At 40.1% G+C, this 23,355-nt stretch overlaps 1 protein-coding gene across 3 annotated transcripts in view; it reads left to right on the forward strand.

Annotated features, from left to right (window-relative positions):
* The first annotated feature begins 1,940 nt into the window (after window positions 1–1,940).
* PTP4A2 (protein tyrosine phosphatase 4A2) overlaps window positions 1,941–23,355 on the forward strand; it is a 31,322-nt gene continuing 9,907 nt past the window's right edge. The window contains exons 1-4 of one of the 3 annotated variants that reach the window (XM_035713182.2): window positions 1,943–2,080; window positions 17,386–17,521; window positions 17,962–18,655; window positions 21,212–21,304. In XM_035713182.2, coding sequence (XP_035569075.1) covers window positions 18,560–18,655; window positions 21,212–21,304 — 189 coding nt within the window. In that variant the 5' untranslated portion in view covers window positions 1,943–2,080; window positions 17,386–17,521; window positions 17,962–18,559. Of the gene's footprint in view, window positions 2,081–5,827; window positions 6,381–17,385; window positions 17,522–17,961; window positions 18,656–21,211; window positions 21,305–23,355 lie in introns of those variants that run through there. The other 2 variants (XM_025447275.3, XM_035713183.2) reach the window with 2 other exon arrangements.

A 23,355-nucleotide genomic window follows, 5' to 3' on the forward strand; every position in this document is an offset into this window, starting at 1 on the left:
AGGAGGGGGGAGAATCATGAAAATAGACATTTACTATTCACTGTGATAAGTGCTATGATAGAGGATTGCACAAGGTGTTTTGAGATTTTAGTGGAAGAATCAATGACCAGAAGACTCAACAAAAGTTTTCTGGAGGAAGTAGTTCTCTGTTTCAAATCTGTGCTTCCAGGAAGTGGAAAATGCTGCCTGCTGGAGGCAGGCAGAATGCAAGGGGCAGCTGAGCCTGTGCTCCTCATCCAAGGGCCTTGATTCTGATCTGCAGCCCCTCCTTTCAGGGCCTCTCAACTCCCACACAGTCCTGCCAGCCAGCCAGCCTTGCCCTGGAATACCCTCTCCTGGGCCACCTGCTGGTGGTGAACATCTTGGGTTCTGTTCTGTGGCTTGATGTGGCTGAGTCATAAGACCTTTCTTTTTACTGTTAAGCTTTAATAGAAGCCTTCTGGCCAGGAGCAATGCCTCAGGTCTACCTTGTGGGGATGGCCTAATGATGTCTACTGACCATTGCTTCTCCCCACAGGGCCAGATAAACATGTGTGTGGTCTGGTGGGGGGAAGGATGCAGCCCAAGGGGCAGGGGGCTCTTCTAGGTAGATGCCAGTTCTGGGCAGGTATGACTTCCTAGGATGGATAGGGAAGACAGAGCCCTGGTACCCCAACTCTCATGGATGAGCCTCCCCCTCATCCTCCCAAGCCAGTCTCCAGTACCTCTTAGTCTGGCTGCCCTCCAGCAGTGGCCCAGACCAGCCTCCTAACTCACCGGTGACCACATTTTCCAAACCAAAACTTAGAACTCGTGGTCTGACAAAGAATTTAAGAATTTCTGGTCACCTTCCAAGAGTAAGAGAGAATATTGGAATCTCTAGGCTAATCTCTGTCGTTAAAGAGGACATTAGGTTGGAAATCTTTAAATTCAGGATTTCCTCTTAATCAGGAATTGTTCATACATTATATCATTGAAACGTGAAAAGAGCCCCAGGAGGTAGCTAATAGCTATTTCCATTAATAGTTGAGAGCACTCAGAGAGAGGAAATAACTTGCCCAAGATGCTACGTTCCGGAAGTTTGAATTCTGGTCTGTCAGGAAGGGTTCTTTGGGGTGTGTGTATGTGAGTGTGTGTGTGTGTATGTGTATGTGTCGCGCGGGGATGGGACAAGGAGAGGCGCAGAAACATCTTCGCAACTGCAGAACTGCAGACACGCACGCTATTTATTTGGGGCCTCGAAGAAGGGCAGCCAAGAACCGAGCTGCCCCGGTTGTCACTTCAGAGTTGGAAATCCCCGAGCAAAGGGCTGGGTGGCCGCCCCATCCCATCAGGGTCTGGCCCCAGGCCTCCCGGCTCGGGATGCGGGAAAAAGCCCCTCGACTTTGCAGGTCACAGCGCGGCCGCCGGGTCTCGCCTCTGCCCAGGTGCGGATGCGGAGGCCGCGGCGTGGGCGAACGACTCCCCTGGCCACGTACCGGCCCCCCCTCCCCGGTCACATGGACGCGCCTTCCGCAGCCGGGAGTGCGGAGAGGAACGAACCACGAGGAGGAGCGGGGGAGGCGCCGAGGGCAGTGGGTCACAGCCCCGCGGGGCAGGTGGGCGGGCCCAACCGCGCCGCGAGCCGGCCGGCCAGCCAGTCAGCGGGCGCGGGGGGCGGGCCAGTGGGCGTGCGCGCCGCGCCCCGCAGCGCCCCCTGAGGGGCGGTGGCGGGAGCTGGTTCCGGCTGCGCGCGCAGCGGTGGTGGCGGCGGCGCGATCGGCCGGGCTGTAACCGTCGTCCGTCCGGTAGCGGCTGGAGCGGCAGCGGCGGCCGGGCACGGCGCGAGGCGACGCCACAGGGCAGCGGCGGCAGCGGGGCCAGCGGCGGTAGCAGGAGACGCAGCGGCGGCCGCAGCAGCAGCAGCAAGACGGACTCGTGGACACGCGCCGCCGCCGCCGCCGGGCCAGGCCGGGTGTCGCGCGCCGAGGCTGGGGGGGAGTCGTCGCCGCCGCCGCCACCGCTACCGCCGCCGCCGCCGCCGCCGAGGTGACTGAGGAGAGAGGCGCCTCCTCGCTCCCGCCGCCGCCGGACTTCAATGCCCAGTCCCCAGCTCGCCAGCGTGAGTGCGCTCCTCCCGGGCGGCCCCCGCTCCGGCTCCCGGGGCCTCGGGGAAGGGGAGGGCGGGAGGCGCCGCAGCCATTAGTGCAGGCCCGAGACACGTCCCCGGAAGGAGGGCCGGGCCGGGCCGGGGGCGGGGGGAGTGCGGCCGGGAAGCGTGGAGAGCGAGGGTGGGTGAGGAAGGGGGGACGGTGCGTGTGGAAGAATGTGGAGTGTCGGGAGGGAATGTGCGTGCGTGAGGGGGGACGGTGTGAGTTGGGGAGAGGGCTGGGTGTGCGTGTGCGCTGAGGGAAGACGGAGTCGGGGCGGGGAGTGTGGCTGAGCGACTTGGGGGCCGTGTCCGGGGGCAGTGCGTGTGGAGGACAGGGGGCGTGGGGGGCAGTGCGCGGGGGCGCGAGGGGTCGAGGGGGAGAGGGAGGAGGTGGGAGAGGGAGGGCGGCGAGTGTATGGGGTAGAGCGGGGGAGTGTGTGTGGGGAACCTGAGTGCGGTGTGAGGAGGGAGGCCGGGGAGAGGATGAATGGCAGCTGAGGGAGCGTGGAAGGGTGTGCCTGGGATTGTCCAGTGTGTGAGCGGGCGCCCTGGAGGCTCTCAGAGGTCGTGGGCGCCGTGTGTGGCGATGGTGAACCCTGCTCCTGGCCCTCAGTTCTTGGGTTCCACAGTGAGAAAACGGTATGGGAATCGTCCTCTGGCTCTGGGATTTTTAAAAGAAAAGTCCTTCTTTTTTGGTGTGTGTGTGTGTGTGTGTGTGTGTGTGTGTGGAGGGGCAAATGCTTTGTGACATCGATATAAATTTCTGAATTTGTCAAGGACATGGTGGCCATCCTATCCTAGTCTGGCGCTCTGAGAGCTAACTAAAACAGTCTTGCGTAGTATTGCCCAGGGTCCTAGGCTTTCGCCTTCCGAGTGTTCAGAAGCATAGGCTGTTTTGTAAAGTGCTGCTAGTTTTTCAGGCGAAAGGTATTTTATCGTTGCATAAATGGGAAGAATTTTTATTAGGTTTTTGGCTCTTTTCTACTCTTCTGGAGAAATCTTTTAAGAAAAAAAAAAAAATAATGTAGCACTGATGACGAAGAACAACCAGAGGCTAGTTTATTATTCCCTGGAGTTTGTCAAGAAGCATATAAAGTGTCTTAACAGTTGTAGCACCACTACTGTAGGCATGCTTGTCTGTTTGGAATTACTAAACTACAACTGCTGCTGGGTTAGAATATGGTAGTTATTTGCTGCCATGCTCTGTATTACAGAGTAATTTCAGACAGGAAGTGAGTGAAGTTATGCCTTGTTCAGTGTGCAAAAGGAAATGAAGGCTACAGAATGACACATTTTTAAGGCTTCAGAATCACTTGCCAGCGTGCCATTGTGCTGGTGAAGATGGTGAGAAGTTGTTTGCCCATATTCTAATCTTGACATTTTAAAAATTGTTTCATATTGGATAGTAAATGGACATTGTTACAGACTTTTGCCAGATTCTTGTGTTGTGGAAGTAGGGGTTGTTGATAAGAGTACCTTGATACCGATTTTACACTTTAATGATGAGAAGTTTCTCAGAAGTTGGAAGTCTTTCAATAGGATAAGCAAAGAGTATGGTAGTCCTTTTAATAGTAGACCTAATAGAATTATAGGCCAGAACATCAGTGTATAATTAGGAGTCAGAAATTGTTTTTCTAGAGTGTCCTTTTTTTTCATCACTAGCATGCTTTGTGCTTTCAGAAATAGTAAATAGTATTGTTAACTAATATTTAGTGGGAGATTGGATTAATTAGTATTAAGGGTCTACTGTGTACCAGGTATTTTTACACACTCTCACTTAATTCTCAGTTACTATAAAGATGGTTGCATTTATTTGGCACATACTGAGTGGTTTCTATAGGCTAGGCACTTGCCATACAGTGATGAGCCCTCGATGATTTACAGTGATGAGATGAAGAGATCTAAAGACTCAAAGAAGAAGTTAAGTAACTTGTCCTAGGACACAAGATAATAAGAATTGGAGCTGGATTAAAAACCCAGGTCTTTCTGACTCCTAAATCCTTGGTTTTTCCACTACACCATTACCACCCTCTCAATAGGTTGTCTCACTTTGAGGTTTCTCAACCACACAGTGACCTAGCAGCTTGTACAGATGAGAAGTGTTGAATTTAATGCAGAAGACTAGATGGCTGAAGGCAAGGGGATCATTTAGGAGATGCTGACTTGAGGCTCTTTGGGGCCTAAGCTAGGCTTTTATGTGGGTGGAGATTCTGCCTTGAAACTCTTGGGGCCCCAGGGTGTGTGCTTTGAGACATAGTTTTTATGAGGCACCTGGGATATGTCTGGGAGAGGAAAGTCTGATTAAAGAAACCCAGCAGCCTTTTATGTTTTTTATTTTGGGGGAGAGAAAGAGTGTATTTATTGGGGCATTTATTGGCGCTAAGAGTCAACTAGAAGTTGTCACTCCTATGTGAAAGTCTTTCTGTTCAGCTGTATGAGATATTTAACTCAGGAGATTGTGAAGATCAAATAAGAAAATATATGTGGAAGTACTTTGTTAATTATAAATTGAACTACAGATTCAAAATATTACCACTAAGACCTTTTTTACTAAGGCAACAGTTTGTTATATTTGGTAACTGGAAAAAGCTAGCATTTAGGACACCTATACAAATGAAAAATTGTTTAGAATTGCTGAACTGGGTCTATTCTGACTCAGAACAGCAAAAGTCAAACCACTCCCTCCATGAGTCAGTCAAGTAATATTTAATTTGAACTAACTAAATTTATAAGCAGAAACCATTTACAACATCATTGAACTTTGGTGGCACTAGGGAAGAGTAAACGTTTGAATGCTTTTGCATATAACTTTCTTAAAAAGTTTGGAAATCGCATATTTATATTTCCTTGAAAAGACATTTGTGTGAAACAAGATAAAATATTTTTAAGATTTAACTCTATTCTATTTATTTAACATTTTGTCTTTTAAAGGTGGCATTTTTGTATGCAGTAGTTATAGAACTATGATTTTTGACACATAGAGTTTAAATTTAGTAGAGGTTTATTTAACAGGGTTTGTACTGTTCCTTTTTGTTGGAATGTGGGATTAGTAATCAGTGAAGCCTCTTACTGCATCTTACAAATAAGATGCAGAAGAACAGTACATAAATTTTTAGCTGTTGCTCTTGGAAGAGTAAAACTTAAGTGAGAGTGAAACCCAAGTTAGCTCAATTTCTTCAAATGCTATGTAATCAGCTATATTACTTAGAGAGGTTGGGGATTTTTAAAAACTGAGCAACTGGAAATCAAGATCCGTAATTTTAACACGGTAGACTTAGTTATGTTTATTGAGTAGGGCCGTAGTAGAGATCTTGAGGTCTTAGGACCCTTGTGAAGTCCAACACGATGTTTCAGGTTTCAACATTCCCTTCTTGAGAATTTTATTATGCTGAATCATAAATCATTTTACTTAATGAAGTTCATAATAATCCTTTGAATAAGTGGCACTTTCATTTGTACAGATAAGGAGATTGATTTATAGAATCAATTGTTGAATTCCAGATTTTGAAATCTAAGTTAAAAATATCAGTAAATAGATGGCAGTAGATGAAAAAAGTTTCCCCTTGAGGCTTAAGGTACTTTTAAATCTCTTGCTAAACTTCATTTTTTAGTTAACTCTGGTCATTATATAGGAATTAAGTGGATATTCTAAAGTTGGCCTTTTTTGTTTGAAATTTAGTTTTTAGTTTTTTTTTTAAAACAATGCTAAAGTTACTTGGATCCTTTTTTGTGAGGGTATGTTGCTGCTTTGAGATGTTTCTTGAGATACTAGTTGGGTTATATAGAAATGATGATTATTCTCTAAATTTATAAAGTGAGAGTCTGTAATACTACAATTCACATAATTTTGTACCTTGGGTTTGTTAGTGAACAGTGGATACCAGCAATTACAACTTTTTTGGGAAATGGTGATTTGAGCCTGTTAATCTGGAATGTTAGAAAAGCCTTTTATCCATTTTCATCTTTAGGGTTAGTATATGTATAGAAGTGTCTGTAGCTTTCTCTGGTTATCTTTTGTTTTATTGACTGAACCACATTCTCTAGCTTCCTTGACTTCCTGGCCACTCTCTTGGGACTTGCAGCCCTATAGGATTGCTTGGTGTAGAGCTCAAGTAGATATTATATGTTTTGTTTTTTGCTCCTTGGACTTGTAGAGGTCTAAGCTAAACCAGAAACTATCACTACTCTAGCACTTCTAAGAAAGAAGCTACACAGCATTGCAGGCTCTGTCCACTTTCCACAGTTACCCTGTGGAGTTACCAGGACCCAGGTGAGAAAATGACCCTTCCCCCCCCCCCCGAACTGTCTGTTCAATCAACATAGACTGACAGGGTACAAAATCTTTCCTGGGGGTGCCTGGGTGGCTCAGTGGTTGAGCTTCTGCCTTTGCCTCAGGTCGTGATCCTGGAGACCCGGGATCAAGCTCCCTGCATGGAGCCTGCTTCTCCCTCCGCCTGTGTCTCTGCCTCTCTCTCTCTCTCTCTCTCTGTGTGTCTCTCATGAATAAAGAAAATCTTAAAAAAACAAAAACAAAACAAAACTTTCCTAGAAAAAAGACTATGAGGAGTTGACAGATTATACCGACAGTTTTTATGTGATTTTAATACAAATGTTTTTTGTTTTCCTGCACTGATTTCTTATACCCATAGGTTCTGTAACACAGCGTCCACTCCATTTTAAGTGGCCTAGAAACTAAATCTCATCATTTGAATGTATATTTACATTGCACAACATTGCCTTTTGAAACTGCAGAGAAGTTTAAGCTTTTCTACAACCCTTTCTTTGCTAGTTGAGCCTGTTTTGAAAAAATATTTTGACGATAAGAATGGTCTTTACCTTTAGAGAAATTTAATTCCTTTCATAGTATTTTTGGGTTGAAATTTCATTCTTCTCAGAAAATGTTAATTCTTTTGGCATAAAATGCACACATGATATATTTGCTTTAGCAGATCAGATAAATTGCTTTGTGTTTTTATTTCTGCAGTGGTCAAAAATGTTGGCTCTTAACTAATGTATCGTTTGACAAGAATTCAAATTCACAATCAGTCTGCTTTCTTGTAGTCCTTTAGTTTTAGTTGATATTTGAGCATAAGGTTTTTTTTTTTTTTTTCAGTCTTTTACAGGAGACATTCACTAGATTGTATCATCACAGTATCCATAAATTGGATTTATATACATATGTTGATATTTACTGTTTTTAGTAGGAAAACAAATTGATGTGTTTTCTACTTTCCATTATTAGTGAAAAGCCTATCATGAGGGAACAGAGTGACTGGTTAGTGCAGAAGGATATGAGTCATCGGTAGGATTTGTCAGCAAATTGAGAAGGATATGATGGAGAAACAATAGACTATAGTGACATTATTCTTCATTCCACACGTGTAGTTACAAACAAGTTTCCTTTTGGTGATTGGTTTAAATTATTCAAATAATTTAGATCTTTCTCGATGAAAGTCACTTCAAATTTTAAGTCATAGACTATAACCTAAATTGTTTCTCTGATGAACTGAGATCTTTAGTTGGAGGTTATCAGCAAGTAGAATTTAAACTCCTATATGTTTAGTAGGAAAAATAATTCACCTATGCCATAGGAATTAGTAAGTTGTCTATTTTTGTGAAGCTTGTTAATTATGAAGCTACTCAGTAGATCATAAGATGCGCACAAACGTGGCCTGTTTGTTTCTTCTCATTGAGCAAAGAGTTGCCTACTGCTGCTCATACTTTTAAATTCCTAAGAGCTTTTATTGCATTTGAATTGGTTTGAAATTCTCAGCATGGTCAAAGCCTCCTAGACTTAACCTAACCAAAGAGTCCTTTCTCAATCATGTTACCATGGCCCTTCACTGATTGTACAATCTTGTCATAAAAGTTTTACCTTTCCTCTGAAGTCTTAATTAATCCTTCTCCATTCTATTCATACTTTGGGTCTTCAAAGTATATAGCATTAATATGAAATTTTAATGTCCTTTATAAAATGTTTTTCATCCACCTGGATTCTTCTAGTATCTTAATCCTCGATAGTGTTTGTATGGTATGCACAAAGAGCTCCACAAATGCATGTTGTAAGATTGGATATGCTGCATTTTAGTATTATTCAGAGGTGGTATATTGTCCGCTGTCTCAGTAAGCATTTGGAGGAAGAGAACAGGAGATTAAATTTTGCGTTAAGTGGGAAGAGAAGGAAGGTGGATCCATGTTGAACTAAGCTGGTGAGCAAAGAATAATAATCCCTTGACATGGCATTATAGAAGTATTCCACCATTTTTACTTTCGTGTTTTAATGTGAAACAACTGCTTTCACTGTATGTTTTTTAAAGCTTGCAAATGTTGTGTTTTATGAAAATAAACATCAAGCCATTATTGGACAATTAGTGGGAAGAAAGTATATTTTAAGAAGCCATCAGAAGCTCCAAATAGAATGATTTGGGTTCTGTTTATCTTGTATTATTCTCAGTACATAGAGAGATGGCTGTGAAGTACAATGTGATTTATAAAAAGCAAGTTTAGGAGAGGAAGTGAAGTGTAACTTAACTGGTTTTAGGGGAAACTTGGACCAAACTGCCCTAACAGCAGAAAAATTTCAGGGGCTCAAACAAAAGAATTTATGCTGACAAGATGTAATTTGGAATGTTTTTATTCTGTATCCTGTACATAGTGAGCTTCCTTCTCTTCTTATTGGTGGTGAATATTTGAATAAGACCTTTAAATAATGCTCAATGCATTTGACAAAATGGGGAAATGAAAGAGTTAAGCTGACCCATAAACTGCTCAGCTCTAAAACTTGTATTTTAAATAATGCTAACAATAGCCTGGAAGTTCTTACTTTGCATGCTGCTCCTGTGCTGTAGGTTATTTTGAAAGGTGATTCAAATAACCTTTTCCCAAGTATCTATTTTGCAACCTCAGGAACTCACAGCTGTTACAGTCATTCTAACTGTCCTGATATAGCTCAGAAAATATTCAAGTGGTGTTGACAGGATGAATCCAGGTGTCCCTTTGGATTTTCTCCCCCCTCCCCTTTTCTTTCTGGCGTTCTTTCTTTCTTTCTTTTTTTCTTTCTTTCTTGCTCTCTCTCTCTCTCTTTCTTTTCTTCTCCTCTCTCTCTCCTCTCTCTCTCTTTCTTTCTTTCTTTCGTTTTCTTTCTTTTCTTCGTTCTTTCTTCTTTCTTTCTTTCTCTTCCTCCCTCCCTCCCTCCCTCCCTCCCTTCCCTCCCCCTCCCTCCCTCCCTCCCTTCCTTCCTTCCTTCCTTCCTTCCTTCCTTCCTTCCTTCCTTTCTTTCTTGATTTTCACTACTGAATTTGCTTTTTTACAATTGGAGTTCAGAATCTCAAATACATTTCTTTATTAGTGAAATAATCAATTCACTGTTTCTGGGTTAATGTATATTAATGTTGGAAACTAAATTAAAATGGTTAAGACTTAAATTGTTCTCCAGGAAAATTACTTAGTCTTTTGAGGTTAAAAGAAGGATGTAAGAAAAGAAGAAAACAAATATTAGAATTTAATTATATGGGAATGCTGCTGAATTTGAGTTACTTTTTATTGTATAAGGGAGATTACCACAGTTATTTAGAAAAATAATATGCTTAAACTTTATAATAAAGAAGCTTGGGAATCTTAAAGTGCACATAAACTAAAATCTTTAAGCATAAAGTCCGCGAAGAGGATAGCCATGATACCTTTGCCTGGAAGTGAAAAGTGTGAATGAATAGAATCAATTTAATAGAGCTTTTTAGCTTAATTTGTAAAAGATTCACTGAAATCAATAATACCCAATATTAGAATTCTGCTGGTAGGATTTTTAATATTATTACGGGTATTCAAATAATTTTTTAGAAAAAGTGAAAATTGGCTATAGTCCTGTTACCTCCATTTAAATTTTATTTATAGAAGGAAAAACATTTTCGGACAATGAATTCAGCTGGAGAATTTGCTAATCTTTAGAAGAACAGTACAGAATTGAAAACTAAATATTTTCGAGTATGGCATGAAAATATTTAATATAATTTTTGTCTCAGAGTTATTTGTAGAGGGTAGGAATTTCTAGAAAATGACAAGTACTTCTAATCACTAGGGTACATACAAATTTGAAAACCACTCCCTTTTCGTGTGAGTGGGAACAGGGCCCACAAGACTTCAGTAAATAACGGTTACTGTTCTCAGAAGCAGGTGCGATTGTTGGTTAATTGCTTTCCTTTCCTTTCTGAGTGGCAGGCCATGTATCTCATGCTGGTTCTGAAATGTTAAGATATTTTCCCACCATCAAGGTCATAATTTCTTTTTACATAAGTGATTATTGATTTCTGTACTGGAACTTGATTCTCAAGTTCCCTCCTTAAATGAGGAAGTGGAAAAGTGGGAATAACCAAGAGAGTAACTATGAAACTTTTTTTTTTTAGCAGTAAAGAAGCTATTTTTAGCTTGTTTACAGATATTTTGGATTCCAATTTGTGTAGAATTTAATGATACCTCTTTTCCTTATCAGCTCCCCGGGTCTGTATAGTAGGGGATGGCAACTAACATTAATTTGAATTGTATACAATTTTAGTTTGATAAATGCAACATAGAGGGATGAACAAAGATAAGTAGCAGAGAAAGTAGAACTATTATTTCCATAAGGTTCTGATGAGATGGGAGTAGATTTATCAAAGAGGAGTATGATTTCAGTTTGAGACCAGTTAACTAGAAAACTAATTAGCAAAGTTAAGTTCTATTTAATGAACAAGTTCTTAAGATACCTTTTTTTCCCAAATGGTCAGAATGCAGTAGATACAGTAGTACTTTATGGATGAATTTCTCTACTTTTCTTCCTTTATAATTGTGATGATTTTATGGTTTGTTGTTTGAATAGTCTCAGAATATTAAGTTAGGTTTCTGTTAGTTCTTGCTGTTACTCAGGGCCTTAGCTCTTTTTTCATAGACCTCACATCCAGTTTGTGGACAGATCTACCTTAAAGTGTATCTTTTTTTTTTTTTTTTTTAATTTATTTATGATAGTCACACACACAGAGAGAGAGAGAGGCAGAGACATAGGCAGAGGGAGAAGCAGGCTCCATACACCGGGAGCCCGACGTGGGGGATTCGATCTCGGGTCTCCAGGATCTCGCCCTGGGCCAAAGGCAGGCGCCAAACCGCTGCGCCACCCAGGGATCCTAAAGTGTATCTTTTTTTTTTTTTTTTTTTCCTAAAGTGTATCTTGAAACTAATGTGTTCTTACGCTGTCTACTGCTGCTACTGTGGTCCATGCTATTTCTCTTGGATTATGGCAATGCCTCTTACCAGATCTCCCTGCTTCTACTCTTCCTACTTGTATAATCTGTCTCCACATAGCAGTGAAAGCGGTCTTTTTAAACATAAATTGTCACTCTTGATTGAAACTGTCTCATTTTTCTTGTAATAAAGTCCAAATACTTACATTGTCCTGTAAGGCTCTCTTATTTCTTTGACACCCTATTCATTCCATTCCCTTTTGCTCCGGTAGCACTGGCCCCCTTGCTGTTCCTAGAACACTCCAAGCATGGCCCCACCTCATAACCTTTGCAACAGCTAATCCCTTTGCCTAGAATGCTCCCTCAAATATGTTTGGCTCACACCCCCAGGTCTTGGATAAAATGTCACTTTTTTCAGTGAGGCCTTACCTGATAGCCTTATTTAAAATGGGAAGCCCTCTGCGTTCTGGCACTGTAGTTTCCCCTGCTTTGCATTTTTGTCCATAACAGTGGCATATTTTGCCTTTTTCTGCCTTCTAAAGTAAAAGATCCACTCTGATAAGAATTTTTGTTTACTACTCTTGCACTTTTAAACTCTAACACAGGGCACCTGGGTGGCTCAGTTGGTTGAGTGCCTTTGGCTCAGGTCACGATCCTAGGACCTGGGATGGAGCGCTGCATTGCGCTTTCCCTCTGCCTGCTGCTCCCCTTGCTTGTACTTTCTCTCTGTCAGATAAACAAAATCTTTTTAAAAAGTACTATGACACATAGTATGTGTCTAATAAATACTTGAATTATTAATTGTTAAATTTATTAATAAATTGTTAATTAGCCAAATTGTAAGGAAGATGTCTTAACTCTTCATAAGAATTAATTTTTTTAAAAGATTTTATTTATTTATTCATGAGAGATACACAGAGAGAGAGGCAGGCTCCATGGAAAGAGCCTGATGTGGGACTCGATCCTGGGACTCCAGGATCACACCCTGGGCTGAAGGCAGGCACTCAACTGCTGAACCACACAGGTGTCCCTAAGAATTAATTTTTAACTATAGACAGATTATTCATACTTAAGAGAGGTGCAGGGTCCTTGCTGAAGTGAGATGAATTTGTTTTAGGAAGAAATTGTTGCAAGGTTTTAGCCTATATGCACTGTATAAAGGTTTTAGCTTTTTTGCACTATAATGCTTTCATGTTGCCTGTTTGTACAAACCAAGCTGACTTAAATTTGCATGACTTCCTGTAGAATTTCTGGTAAGAAAAGTAACAGTAAATGTATGCTTCCTTGTTTTTCCAGAACTTTGCCTTTATATTTTTTTCTTAGATCTAGACTTCTTTATTGTACATTTATATTATAATGTATTGTTTTAATTTGATGAATTCTGGCATAACCATCAAATTAGAGAGTTATATCATTTACTTCAATAGAGGATTTCTCAGTGGAAAACGTGATGTGGGGGGATCCCTGGGTGGCTCAGCGGTTGGGCGCCTGCCTTTGGCCCAGGACGTGATTCTGGAGTCCCAGGATCGAGTCCCACGTTGGGCTCCTTGCATGGAGCCTGCTTCTCCCTCTGCCTGTGTCTCTGCCTCTCTCTCTCTCTGTGTCTCTCATGAATGAGTACATAAAATCTTAAAAAAAGAAAAAGAAGGATCCCTGGGTGGTGCAGCGGTTTGGCGCCTGCCTTTGGCCCAGGGCGCGATCCTGGAGTCCCGGGATCAAATCCCACGTCGGGCTTCCGGTGCATGGAGCCTGCTTCTCCCTCTGCCTGTGTCTCTGCCTCTCTCTCTCTCTCTCTCTCTCTCTGTGTGACTATCATAAATAAATAAAAATTAAAAAAAAAAAGAGAAAACAATGTGAGTGGATTGACAGGATTTTTATTTATTTTTTTTAAAGATTTATTTATTTATTCAGAGAGAGCGAAAGAGAGGCAAAGACACAGGCAGAGAGAGAAACAGGCAGAGAGAGAAGCAGGCAGAAAGAGAAGCAGGCTCCACGCAGGGAGCCGGACGTGGGACTCAATCCCTGGTCTCCAGGATCACACCCCGGGCTGCAGGCAGCGCTAAACCGCCACGCCACCGGGGCTGACCTTTTATTTATTTATTTTTTTAAGATTTATTTATTTACTTATTTATTCATTCATTCATTCATTCATTGAGAGAGCGAAAGAGAGGCAGAGACACAGGCAGAGAGAGAAGCAGGATTGACAGGATTTTTAAAAGGATGCTTATGTTTGGTTTGCCCTCAAGTTCTCTATATATATGTTTGATTTAGAATTGGAAATCCCAGAAAAGAACCTGAATTTTACTCAGTAATTTAATTTCTTTAACAAAGAACAAAATTGTCTGGAATTGTGTAGGTACGGGCCTGCCTGGGACAGAGCTCTCTTAAGGCTCTTTATAAGCCTATGGTTATAGCACTTTTGAGAACATGGTTAAATTGTAAATCATCGTAGGGTTCTTTATCACCCTAGAATTAAAAAAAAAAAAGAGGTAGTGCATGTACATGGGAAAAACAAAACATTTCAAAAGGTATGTACTATGATAAAGTAAATCATGCTTCTGGCCTTCAGCTCCTGTCACCTTCACCCCGACAACCAGTTACCTCTTTGTAACTTTCCAGATTGTTGATGGGTTTGAAAGCTAATGTAGCACTCTCAAATATTTCAATATGTACTGTTCATACTGTCATGTGCTCTTTTCAGTTATCAGTGTCTCAGCTTTCCATATTTCATATAGATCGGTTTTATTCTTTTTTAACATCAGCATAGTTTTCCATTTTAAGAATATGTAATGATTAAGTGATTGTTGTTGTTGTATTCATGCATTTGAGTTTTTTGATTCTCATCGAGTTTAGATGTTAGCACTAGAGTATCAACACAGGACATTTAAACTCTAACATAAACCTCTTCAAAGTTTTTAAGTAGCCTCTGTTGTGTTCCTTAGTCTTACTGGTAGTACACTATCTTAGCTTGGTTGGCCTCTGCTTGCTTGTTCTTCCAGCCTCTTTCTTCATTCCTCTTGCTCTTTCTCTTTTCCCTCCCTTCTTGATTTAAAAGGATTTCTCTGTTACAAACCATTTCTTCTAATACTGCAGTGAAGTCACCTTCTTTGGTTAAAAATGGAAATGTTGCATAGGAAATGGGAATGTCCCAAATTCAACATTTAAAAGGTTCTATAGGGATGCCTGGGTGGCTCAGCGGTTCAATGTCTGCCTTTGGCTCAGGGCGTGATCCTGGGTCTGGGAATTGAGTCCCACATCAGGCTTTCCATGGGGAGCCTGCTTCTCCCTCTGCCTATGTCTCTGCCTCTCTCTCTTCCTCTCTCTGTCTCTCATGAATAAATAAATAAAATCTTAAAAAAAGAAAAGGTTCTATAAAGGTAAAATCACTTAATGTCAGAGAGACAGGTTTAGAAGAAAGTTTTCCTGTAAGATGTACAGGTGCTGAGTTTATGCTAAAATACAAGGCTATAACTTTTGAGTACTTTCCGGCTGTGGTAGACTGTTAATGATTTTTTTTTACAGACTGCTTTGTATTCTTATGTCTGTTACAGGAATTAACATTAGTTTATCTGAATTGACAGGTGCAAGAGCATTTAACTGTTGATGCATAGTTGAACTCTTGGGGGTGGGAGAAGGAACAGAAGCTTGTTTTTATCATGTATCTGTTAACATTGATAGAACATACTGTTTCGTTTGATGGAAATTCCTTTGCCGGGGATCTCAGTGTGTGTTAAGAATTGAAAATCTAATAATGAATCCTTATCTTTGGAAGTGGTCCTTCCAAAATGAGGTTGGAGGAGTAAGATGGCATAAAACTTGTTCTCTTTGCTGAGCAGACAAACATTGGAGACTAGGTAGAAAACTTAATGCTAGAGATGTAACCTTTCAAGCCTGGCCATCACTACAAAGCAGGTCTTTCAGTGCCTTTACTCAGCTGACACACATATTAGCATGATAACATCATTTAACCAAAGGGATTCAAACAGGTTAGAATTTCCTTGTGTTTTGCTTTTCACTGCATGCAGAGCATTGTTCTTGAATGGTTACTTTAATAATCTTTTCTCCCCTTATTTAAGGTCACAGAGTTGTAGATCAACATCCAAGCAAATATTTGCAGAAAAGTTATAGTTACATGAAGAAGATTATGACTTGAAAAATATGTGGATACCGCCATAATCAAAATTGAAGGAAAAATGAATAGTTAGGAGACCTGGGTTCTTGTCTTTGGTCTGCTACTAATTAGTCATGTGGTCTTAGTTAATTCATTTTAACCTCTCTTGCTCCCAAACATCATCTTGGGTTTTTTGTTTGTTTGTTTGTATTTTAAAGATTGGAGTTGTTGTTGCTCTCTAAGCTTCTTCTGGCTTTATTTTTATTTATTTTTTTAAAAGATTTTATTCATTTGACAGAGAGAGAGAGAGAGAGAGCGCGCGCATGCACAAGCAGAGGGAGCTGCAGGCAGAGGGAGCTGCAGGCTATTAGCTGAGCAGGCAGCATGCTGTGGGACTTGATCCCAGGACCCTGAGATCATGACCTGAGTCAAAGGCAGATACTTAACTGATTTAACTGCCCAGATGCCCTTCTCCTAGCTTTAAAATTCCTTGACTGCACAAGGAATACCCTATGAAATGTGTGATCTAAGGTGCCTGTGTTTGGGGATTACAGTTAGGAAAGTGGTGGTACATATTTTTTTCTTAGTTTGAATATTAGAAGTTTCATGATTTTACTGTAGTATATAACCTCTGCTGAGGTTAGATTGCCATTTTGAATTTCTTACATATCTTTCATATTTTAGGAATGTTTTAGTTTTGTGCTTTTGTCCATGGTAATATAGTCACAAGCATGTAACTTACATAATGCCATAAGAATATTACAAAAGACTTGTGAATAGAGTAGGCTTGAAAGTTTGTAGGCCTTGGTTCTTTCTTAAATGTATTTTAGTTTCTTCCTGAAAATGGTTCTATGGCCCTCTTTCATGTCTTTTTCTATCTGGTCAGTCCTCTTTTCAGAGACTACTAAATAAGCATTTATTGGTGGATTAGAGAAAAGGCAAGTGAAAGAACTTAGACCCTGTCCCTATTTCCAGAGCTATTTATTTCTGAGGATGTATGTATGTATGTATGTATGTAAGTAATTGCTGCACCCAACATGGGGCTTGAACTTGACCCTGAGATCAAGAGTCACTTGTTCTATCAACTGAGCCAGCCAGGTGCCCCCAGAGGATTTTTTTTTTTTAATTTTTATTTATTTATGATAGTCACAGAGAGAGAGAGAGAGGCAGAGACATAGGCAGAGGGAGAAGCAGGCTCCATGCACCAGGAGCCTGATGTGGGATTCGATCCCGGGTCTCCAGGATCGCGCCCTGGGCCAAAGGCAGGCGCCAAACCGCTGCGCCACCCAGGGATCCCCCCCCCCAGAGGATTTTATGATTATGTTGATGCTCTGATTAGCTAACTATAAAGACGATGATTTTGTTGATACTCTGAGCTAACTATAAAGATTGCTGTGTTTCAGTGCAACAGGCCCAAAATTATATTAAAAATTCTATCACTTTCTCACCTTGTTTTTGGTATGGGCAGAAGAATGCTGTGTGAATCAATGACCTTTAGATAAGCTTTTGTACTCTTGAGGTAGTGATGTGTTGTGAGAAATAGTTAAAAGGTCACCTGGACTAGGGGTGCCTGGATGGTTCAGGCAGTTGAACGTCCCAACTCTTGATTTTGGGTCAGGTCATGATATTGGGACCATGAGATCAAGCCCTGCATTGAGCTCTGTGCTGAGCATGGACCCTGCTTAAAGAGTCTCTCTCTCTCTCTCACCCTACCAAACCCCCTCACAGTCTTTCAAAAAAAAAAAATAAATAAATAAATAAGAGAGAGAGAGAGAGAGAGAGAGATTGAGAGAGAGAAAAGGTAAATTGGACTTGAAATGATGGTATTTATGCATTAATTGAGGCAACAGGCATTATGGTACATTGGAAAAAACATTGGACTAACAGAAGACATTCGCCTTAGATAAATCATGAAGAAAGTTCACTTTCTGATCCTCTTTCCTCATTCCTTGTAGGTGGTAACAACTACTCAAGAGTTGTGAGGAAAATAAGTTAATTTTTTTGAAAAATACTTTATGGACTAGTGTTATAATTGGGGGCCGGTACATATCCTTTGGATAGAAAGAATTAAATCCTCAAAGTGAAATTTTGGTAAATATCCTTCATCGATTTACAAATATATCTTATTTTAATCAAAGTGTATATGTGAAGGACTTAATCATCAAAGCAGAAGAATAAGATCATTATGAACTTTATGAAGAATCTATGGAGGGAAGGTTTCTTTAAGGATCTTTCAATAACTATATTTAAAAATAATAAGGTCATTTAAAAATGACTTGAGTTACAAATCTTATTAACACAAATTTTTTTGAACTCCCTTTTGAAAAAAGAAAGACTTTTGAATTTCTGACTTTTAAAACTCTTGATCTACATTTTTATCCTAGTCTTCATAGATGACAATAATTTGAATTAATTAGAATTGGTGACCTTTAATGTCTTTGGACTCATAGAGTACATATTCTTGACTTTGAGCATGATGTTCACTATGCTGTCAACCTCCAGTTCATTTTATTTATGCTTTTCTCCTCTAGGTTTTTCGTTGGAATATACGTTGCACATTTATGGCGATTCTGAGCGTGAGGGCAGACTTCTGCCAGGCTCAGCACAGCGTTTTCGCTGACAAGTGAGCTTGGGGGTTCTATGTGCCATAATTAACATTGCCTTGAAGACTCTGGACACCGAGACTGGCCTCAGAAATAGTTGGCTTTTTTTTTTTTTTATTATTGCAAGCATATTTCTTTTAATGACTCCAGTAAAATTAAGCATCAAGTAAACAAAAGTGGAAAGCAACCTACACTTTTAACTTGTCTCACTAGTGCCTAAATGTAGTAAAGGCTACTTAAATTTTGAATGTAGTTGGATTTTTTTGGAGTCCGAAGGTATCCATCTGCAGACATTGAGGCCCAAGTTGAATTTGGATTCAAGTGGATTCTAAATACTTCTGCTTACCTTGAAGAGAGAAGCTTCTTAAAGAATAAACAAGTTGAATAGAGAAAAACACTGATCGATATTAGGCATTTTAGTGGTCTTTTTAATGTTTTCTGCTGTGAAACATTTCAAGATTTGATTTTTTTTTTCATTTTCCCCATCACACCCACACACGCACGCTCACACTTTTTATTTGCCATAATGAACCGTCCAGCCCCTGTGGAGATCTCCTATGAGAATATGCGTTTTCTGATAACTCACAACCCTACCAATGCTACCCTCAACAAGTTCACAGAGGTAAGATTGTAGTATGGTCTACTTTTTGATTAATTTATTTTTTTACTTTTTGATTAATTTATAGAGTTATAAATGAACACCATTATAAAGAAATCTCTTATCACAAAGCCATTTATTTCTGTGATTAGGATATGGATGGTCATCCTACCAATCTTTGAATTGAGGTGAATTAGTTACAACAGATATTTAAAAGAACATTTGTGGGATTTTGGGAGACTTTAGAGATTATGTAGTCTTTTTTTTTTTTTAATATCCTTTCAACATAGTTCATATTTTTATTTATTTATTTATTTTAAAGATTTTATTTATTTATTCATGAGAGACACACACACAGATAGAGAGAGAGAGAAGAGGCAGAGACACAGGCAGAGGGAGAAGCAGGCTCCATGCAAGGAGCCTGATGTGTGACTCGATCCCGGGTCTCCAGGATCACATCCTGGGCTGCAGGTGGCACTAAACCGCTGCGCCACCAGGGCTGCCCCATATTTTTAAAAATAAAAATAATTAACATTTATTGAACATTTAGTATGTACCCAACATTACAGTACGCAGTTTTATGTATTATATCATTTACTACTCAAAATAGCCCTATGAGGTATGGGTACTGTTATTTTGTCCCTCCTACAGATTAGGAAACTGAGGTTCAGGGCAATTTAGTAATTTCCCTAAAGGTTATAGCATATGGTAGAATGGTCTCTGACTCAAAAACCCATGTCTGCCTCAAATATTCTGGCCACTTTTGATAAAAACCTACTCCAGAACTGTTTAGCAATAGTAACCATCATATACAAGGGTCAGAACCTTCAGGGAGGAAAGGTGTTACAGGTAACATTTTTATGTCCTACCCTTCATTTTCTCTGCTATATTTATGGACTAGACTTAGAGAGCTGGATGAACTCCCAGGGATTCTAAATCTACCCGTCTCATTTTACAGATGGCAAAACTGAGTTCAGAAGAGATTTTGAATTGCTGGAGGACACAAATACTATAAAAATTTCTACTATAACCTTTCAGGGAATGGCAACTATGGAGTTCATTTTAATAGGATTTGTTTTATATTTTGAAATGTTTAAAAATGACTCCATGTAATAACAACTATCCCAGGTCTGTTTTCGAAGGCCTTTTTGTGAAAAAGTCCTTTAGCAATTAAAATGACTTTACTCTTTAGATAACCAAATGACTAATCAACACCTCTTGTAGGATATAACTATTCCTGCTCATTTATACTTCTAATTCCCAGAGCTGCTTAACTTTGTGTACACAGTGTACAAGTTGATTGCAGGCCTGTGTGCCCTTAGGGTTGTTCAGTCACCTTTAAGCCTGGTTGAATTATGTGATCCTATTTTCAGCCTGTGGATTCCTTGGTTGTAGACTCCAAAAGTGGCAGAGGCCACTGTCCTACAACTATAAAAAGATGTTGGTGGCCCATCGAAGATAGATAGTCACTGGATTAGGCCTTACTATAGGAAAATTTTTAAAGGAGCAAGGCTCTGGCTGTAATTGTATGTTTATTGGCTTTTTTTGTGTGTTTGTTTATTGGCTTTGTAATATGATACCACTTTTTAAAAAAATTATTTATTTGAGAGAGAGAGGGAGAGAACACCAGCAGGGAGGTAGGGAGAGGGAGAAGCAGTCTCCCAGCTGTGTAGGGAACTCTACTTGGGGCTCAATCCCAGGACCCTGGGGTCGTGACCTGAGCTGAAGGTAGACACTTAACTGACTGAGTCACCCAGGTACTCTATGATATCACTTTTTAATCTTACTTTCAATATTACTTTTGTTTTTTTAATTTAATTTAATTTAATTTAATTTAATTTAATTTAATTAATTTTTTAAAAAGATTTTAAGTAATCTCTACACCCAACAAGGGGCTTGAATTCAACAACCCCAAGATCAAGGATCGTATGCTCCACTGACTGAGATAGCCAGGCTCCCTGCTTTTGTTTCTTTAAATTAAAAAAGCAAAAACAATAAGTATTTTTACTATGTGAAAATCAGAAGATACATATAAGCAAAAGACAGTTTAAAAATACTTAACTCTTAGTACCTAACTTCTAGATGTTTTTCTCTGCATATATGTGTATATTTACTTATATACACATAGATAGGATCACACTATGTTTTAAAAAATCTTCCCCCAACCTTTTTAGTATTATTTTTATAGCTGTCACATACTTTAACAGTTCTCCTGTTTTTGGACCATTAATGTTTCCATCATTTTACCATTCTAAAAAGCCCATGCTGAGCACACTGGTACCTGAATCTTTATATATGTCTTTAATTACTTTGTTAGTGTAAATTCTCAGAAGTAGCATTTCTAGGTCAAAATGTATATGTGCTTTTATAGTTTTTGTGACCTGTTACCTTTAGAAAGGTGATTGTGTTGGTGCTTCCCCTAAGAGCCTGAGTGTCCATTTGATATATTGCCACAATGAGAATGATTTTGATCTTTGTCCAAGAATGATATCTCATTGCTTCAATTTATAATAGTACATTTTTAAAGTTTTGGTTGCAGGTTCTAAAAGTATGTTCCCTTATGTTTGTTCTTCTTTAAAGGAACTTAAGAAGTATGGAGTGACAACTTTGGTTCGAGTTTGTGATGCTACATATGATAAAGCTCCAGTTGAAAAAGAAGGAATCCACGTTCTAGTGAGTGTGTAGTGTTTTAATTTTTCACTACAAACAACTAGTACCTTTTAAACTTAGCTATTTTTAAAACTGGGCACTTAGTATGGTTTTTAAGTTTATAGGAGATACAGTGTTGACAGCAATCTTTAAAAATTTTTGGATTTGCAGTTTTATTCATTTGTCCCCTTAAAGTCTATATATGCAGAGTATTTTCAACAAATGAAAAGCAAAATTGAATATACATTTACTTCAAGAAAATGGAAATTTGCATTTTGTTTTCTCTAGGAAATTAATTGCAATATTTAGTTTTTGTTTCTAGGCTACTTTTTTTTTTTTTAAGGTTTTATTTATTTATTCATGAGAGACACACACAGAGAGAGGGGGCATAGACACAGGCAGAGGGAGAAGCAGGCTCCTGACGTGGGACTTGATCCCGGGTCTCCAGGATCACGCCCTGGGCCGAAGGCGGCGCTAAACTGCTGAGCCCCCCGGGCTGCCCATAGGCTACTGGTTTCAATCTAACTGAAAATAATTTTTTTTAAAGATTTCATTTATTTATTCATGAGACACACACACACACACACACACACAGAGGCAGAGACATAGGCAGAGGGAGAAGCAGACTCCATGCAGGGAGCCCAACGTGGGACTCGATCCTGGGTCTCCAGGATCAGGCCCTGGGCTGAAGGTGGCGCTAAAATGCTGAGCCACCCAGACTGTCCTGAAAATAATTTTCATCAGAAGTTCTTAACTTACATGGAAATATAGTTAACCCTTGAATGCAGGGGTAGGGACACCAACCCTCACATAGTAAAAAATCCACATGTAACTTTTTACTTAACAAAAGCTTTACTAATAGCCTACTATTGACCAGAGGCTTACCAATAACATAAACAGGCCACTAGCATATATTTTGTATGTTGCATATATTATGTACTATATTCTTTAAAAAAAAAAAAACTTTTTAATTTTTATTTATTTTTTCATGAGAGAGAGAGAGGCAGAGACACAGGCAGAGGGAGAAGCAGGCTCCATGCAGGGAGCCCAATGTGGGACTCGATCCCGGGACCCCAGGATCCCGCCCCGGACTGAAGGTGGTGCTAAACCACTGAACCACCTGGACTGCCCTATGTACTATATTCTTATAATAAAGTTAGCTAGAGAAATTTTATTAAGAAAAAATAAGAGAAAATCCATTTATAGTACTATACTGTGTTTATTGGAAAAAATCTGCATGTAAGTGGACCCGTACAGTTCAAACCTGTGTTGTTTGAGGGTCAGCTGTATTCTCTCTCACTTTGCAAGTACTAATTAGTTACTTAGTGTTTTGTGAATAACCTATAGGGGACAAAGTCTGGAAAAAAGGTTTAGGAGAGGGAAAGGCATCTTGCTTCAGAGAATCAACATAGTTTCTGACACTTTGTGGTAAGTTTCTAAGTAGCTTTTGTGTGATTAGCTTTCTTTTGTTTTCAGTTTGAACATAATGTGATTGGAATTTTAAATTCCTCCTTGGCCCCTAAATACACTGTTTTATTTATTGGAAACAGCCTCAGATGAGGTAAAATTTTCTACCTTCTTCCCTAAATAGTTGTGTAAACCGCAAAAGTGGGGATCCCTAGGTGGCTCAGCAGTTTGGCGCCTGCCTTGGGCACAGGGCGTGATTCTGGGGACCCGGGATCGAGTCCCACATTGGGCTCCCTGCATGGAGACTGGCTTCTCCTTCTCCCTCTGCCTGTGTCTCTGCCCCACCCCCGTCTCTTATGAATAAATAAAATCTTAAAAAAAAAAAAGGAAGAAAATAATAAGATACTGAGGGTGCCTGGGTGGCTCAGTCAGTTAAACATATGCCTTTGGCTCAAGTTCATGATCCCCCAAGGTCTTGGAATTGAGCTCCAAGTCAGGTTCCCTGCTCAGCAAGGGGCCTGCTGCTTCCTGCTCCTTCTGCCTGCTACTCCCCCTGCCTGTGTATGCATGCGCATGCTCCCTCTCTTACTCTTTCAGATAAATAAGATCTTTCAAAAAAAAAAAAAAAAAGATGATGATACTGGTACAAAGTTATGTTCCTGTTAGTT

The sequence above is a fragment of the Canis lupus genome, chromosome 2, assembly GCF_003254725.2.
Source record: "Canis lupus dingo isolate Sandy chromosome 2, ASM325472v2, whole genome shotgun sequence".
In the NCBI taxonomy this organism is placed as follows: Eukaryota; Metazoa; Chordata; class Mammalia; order Carnivora; family Canidae; genus Canis; species Canis lupus.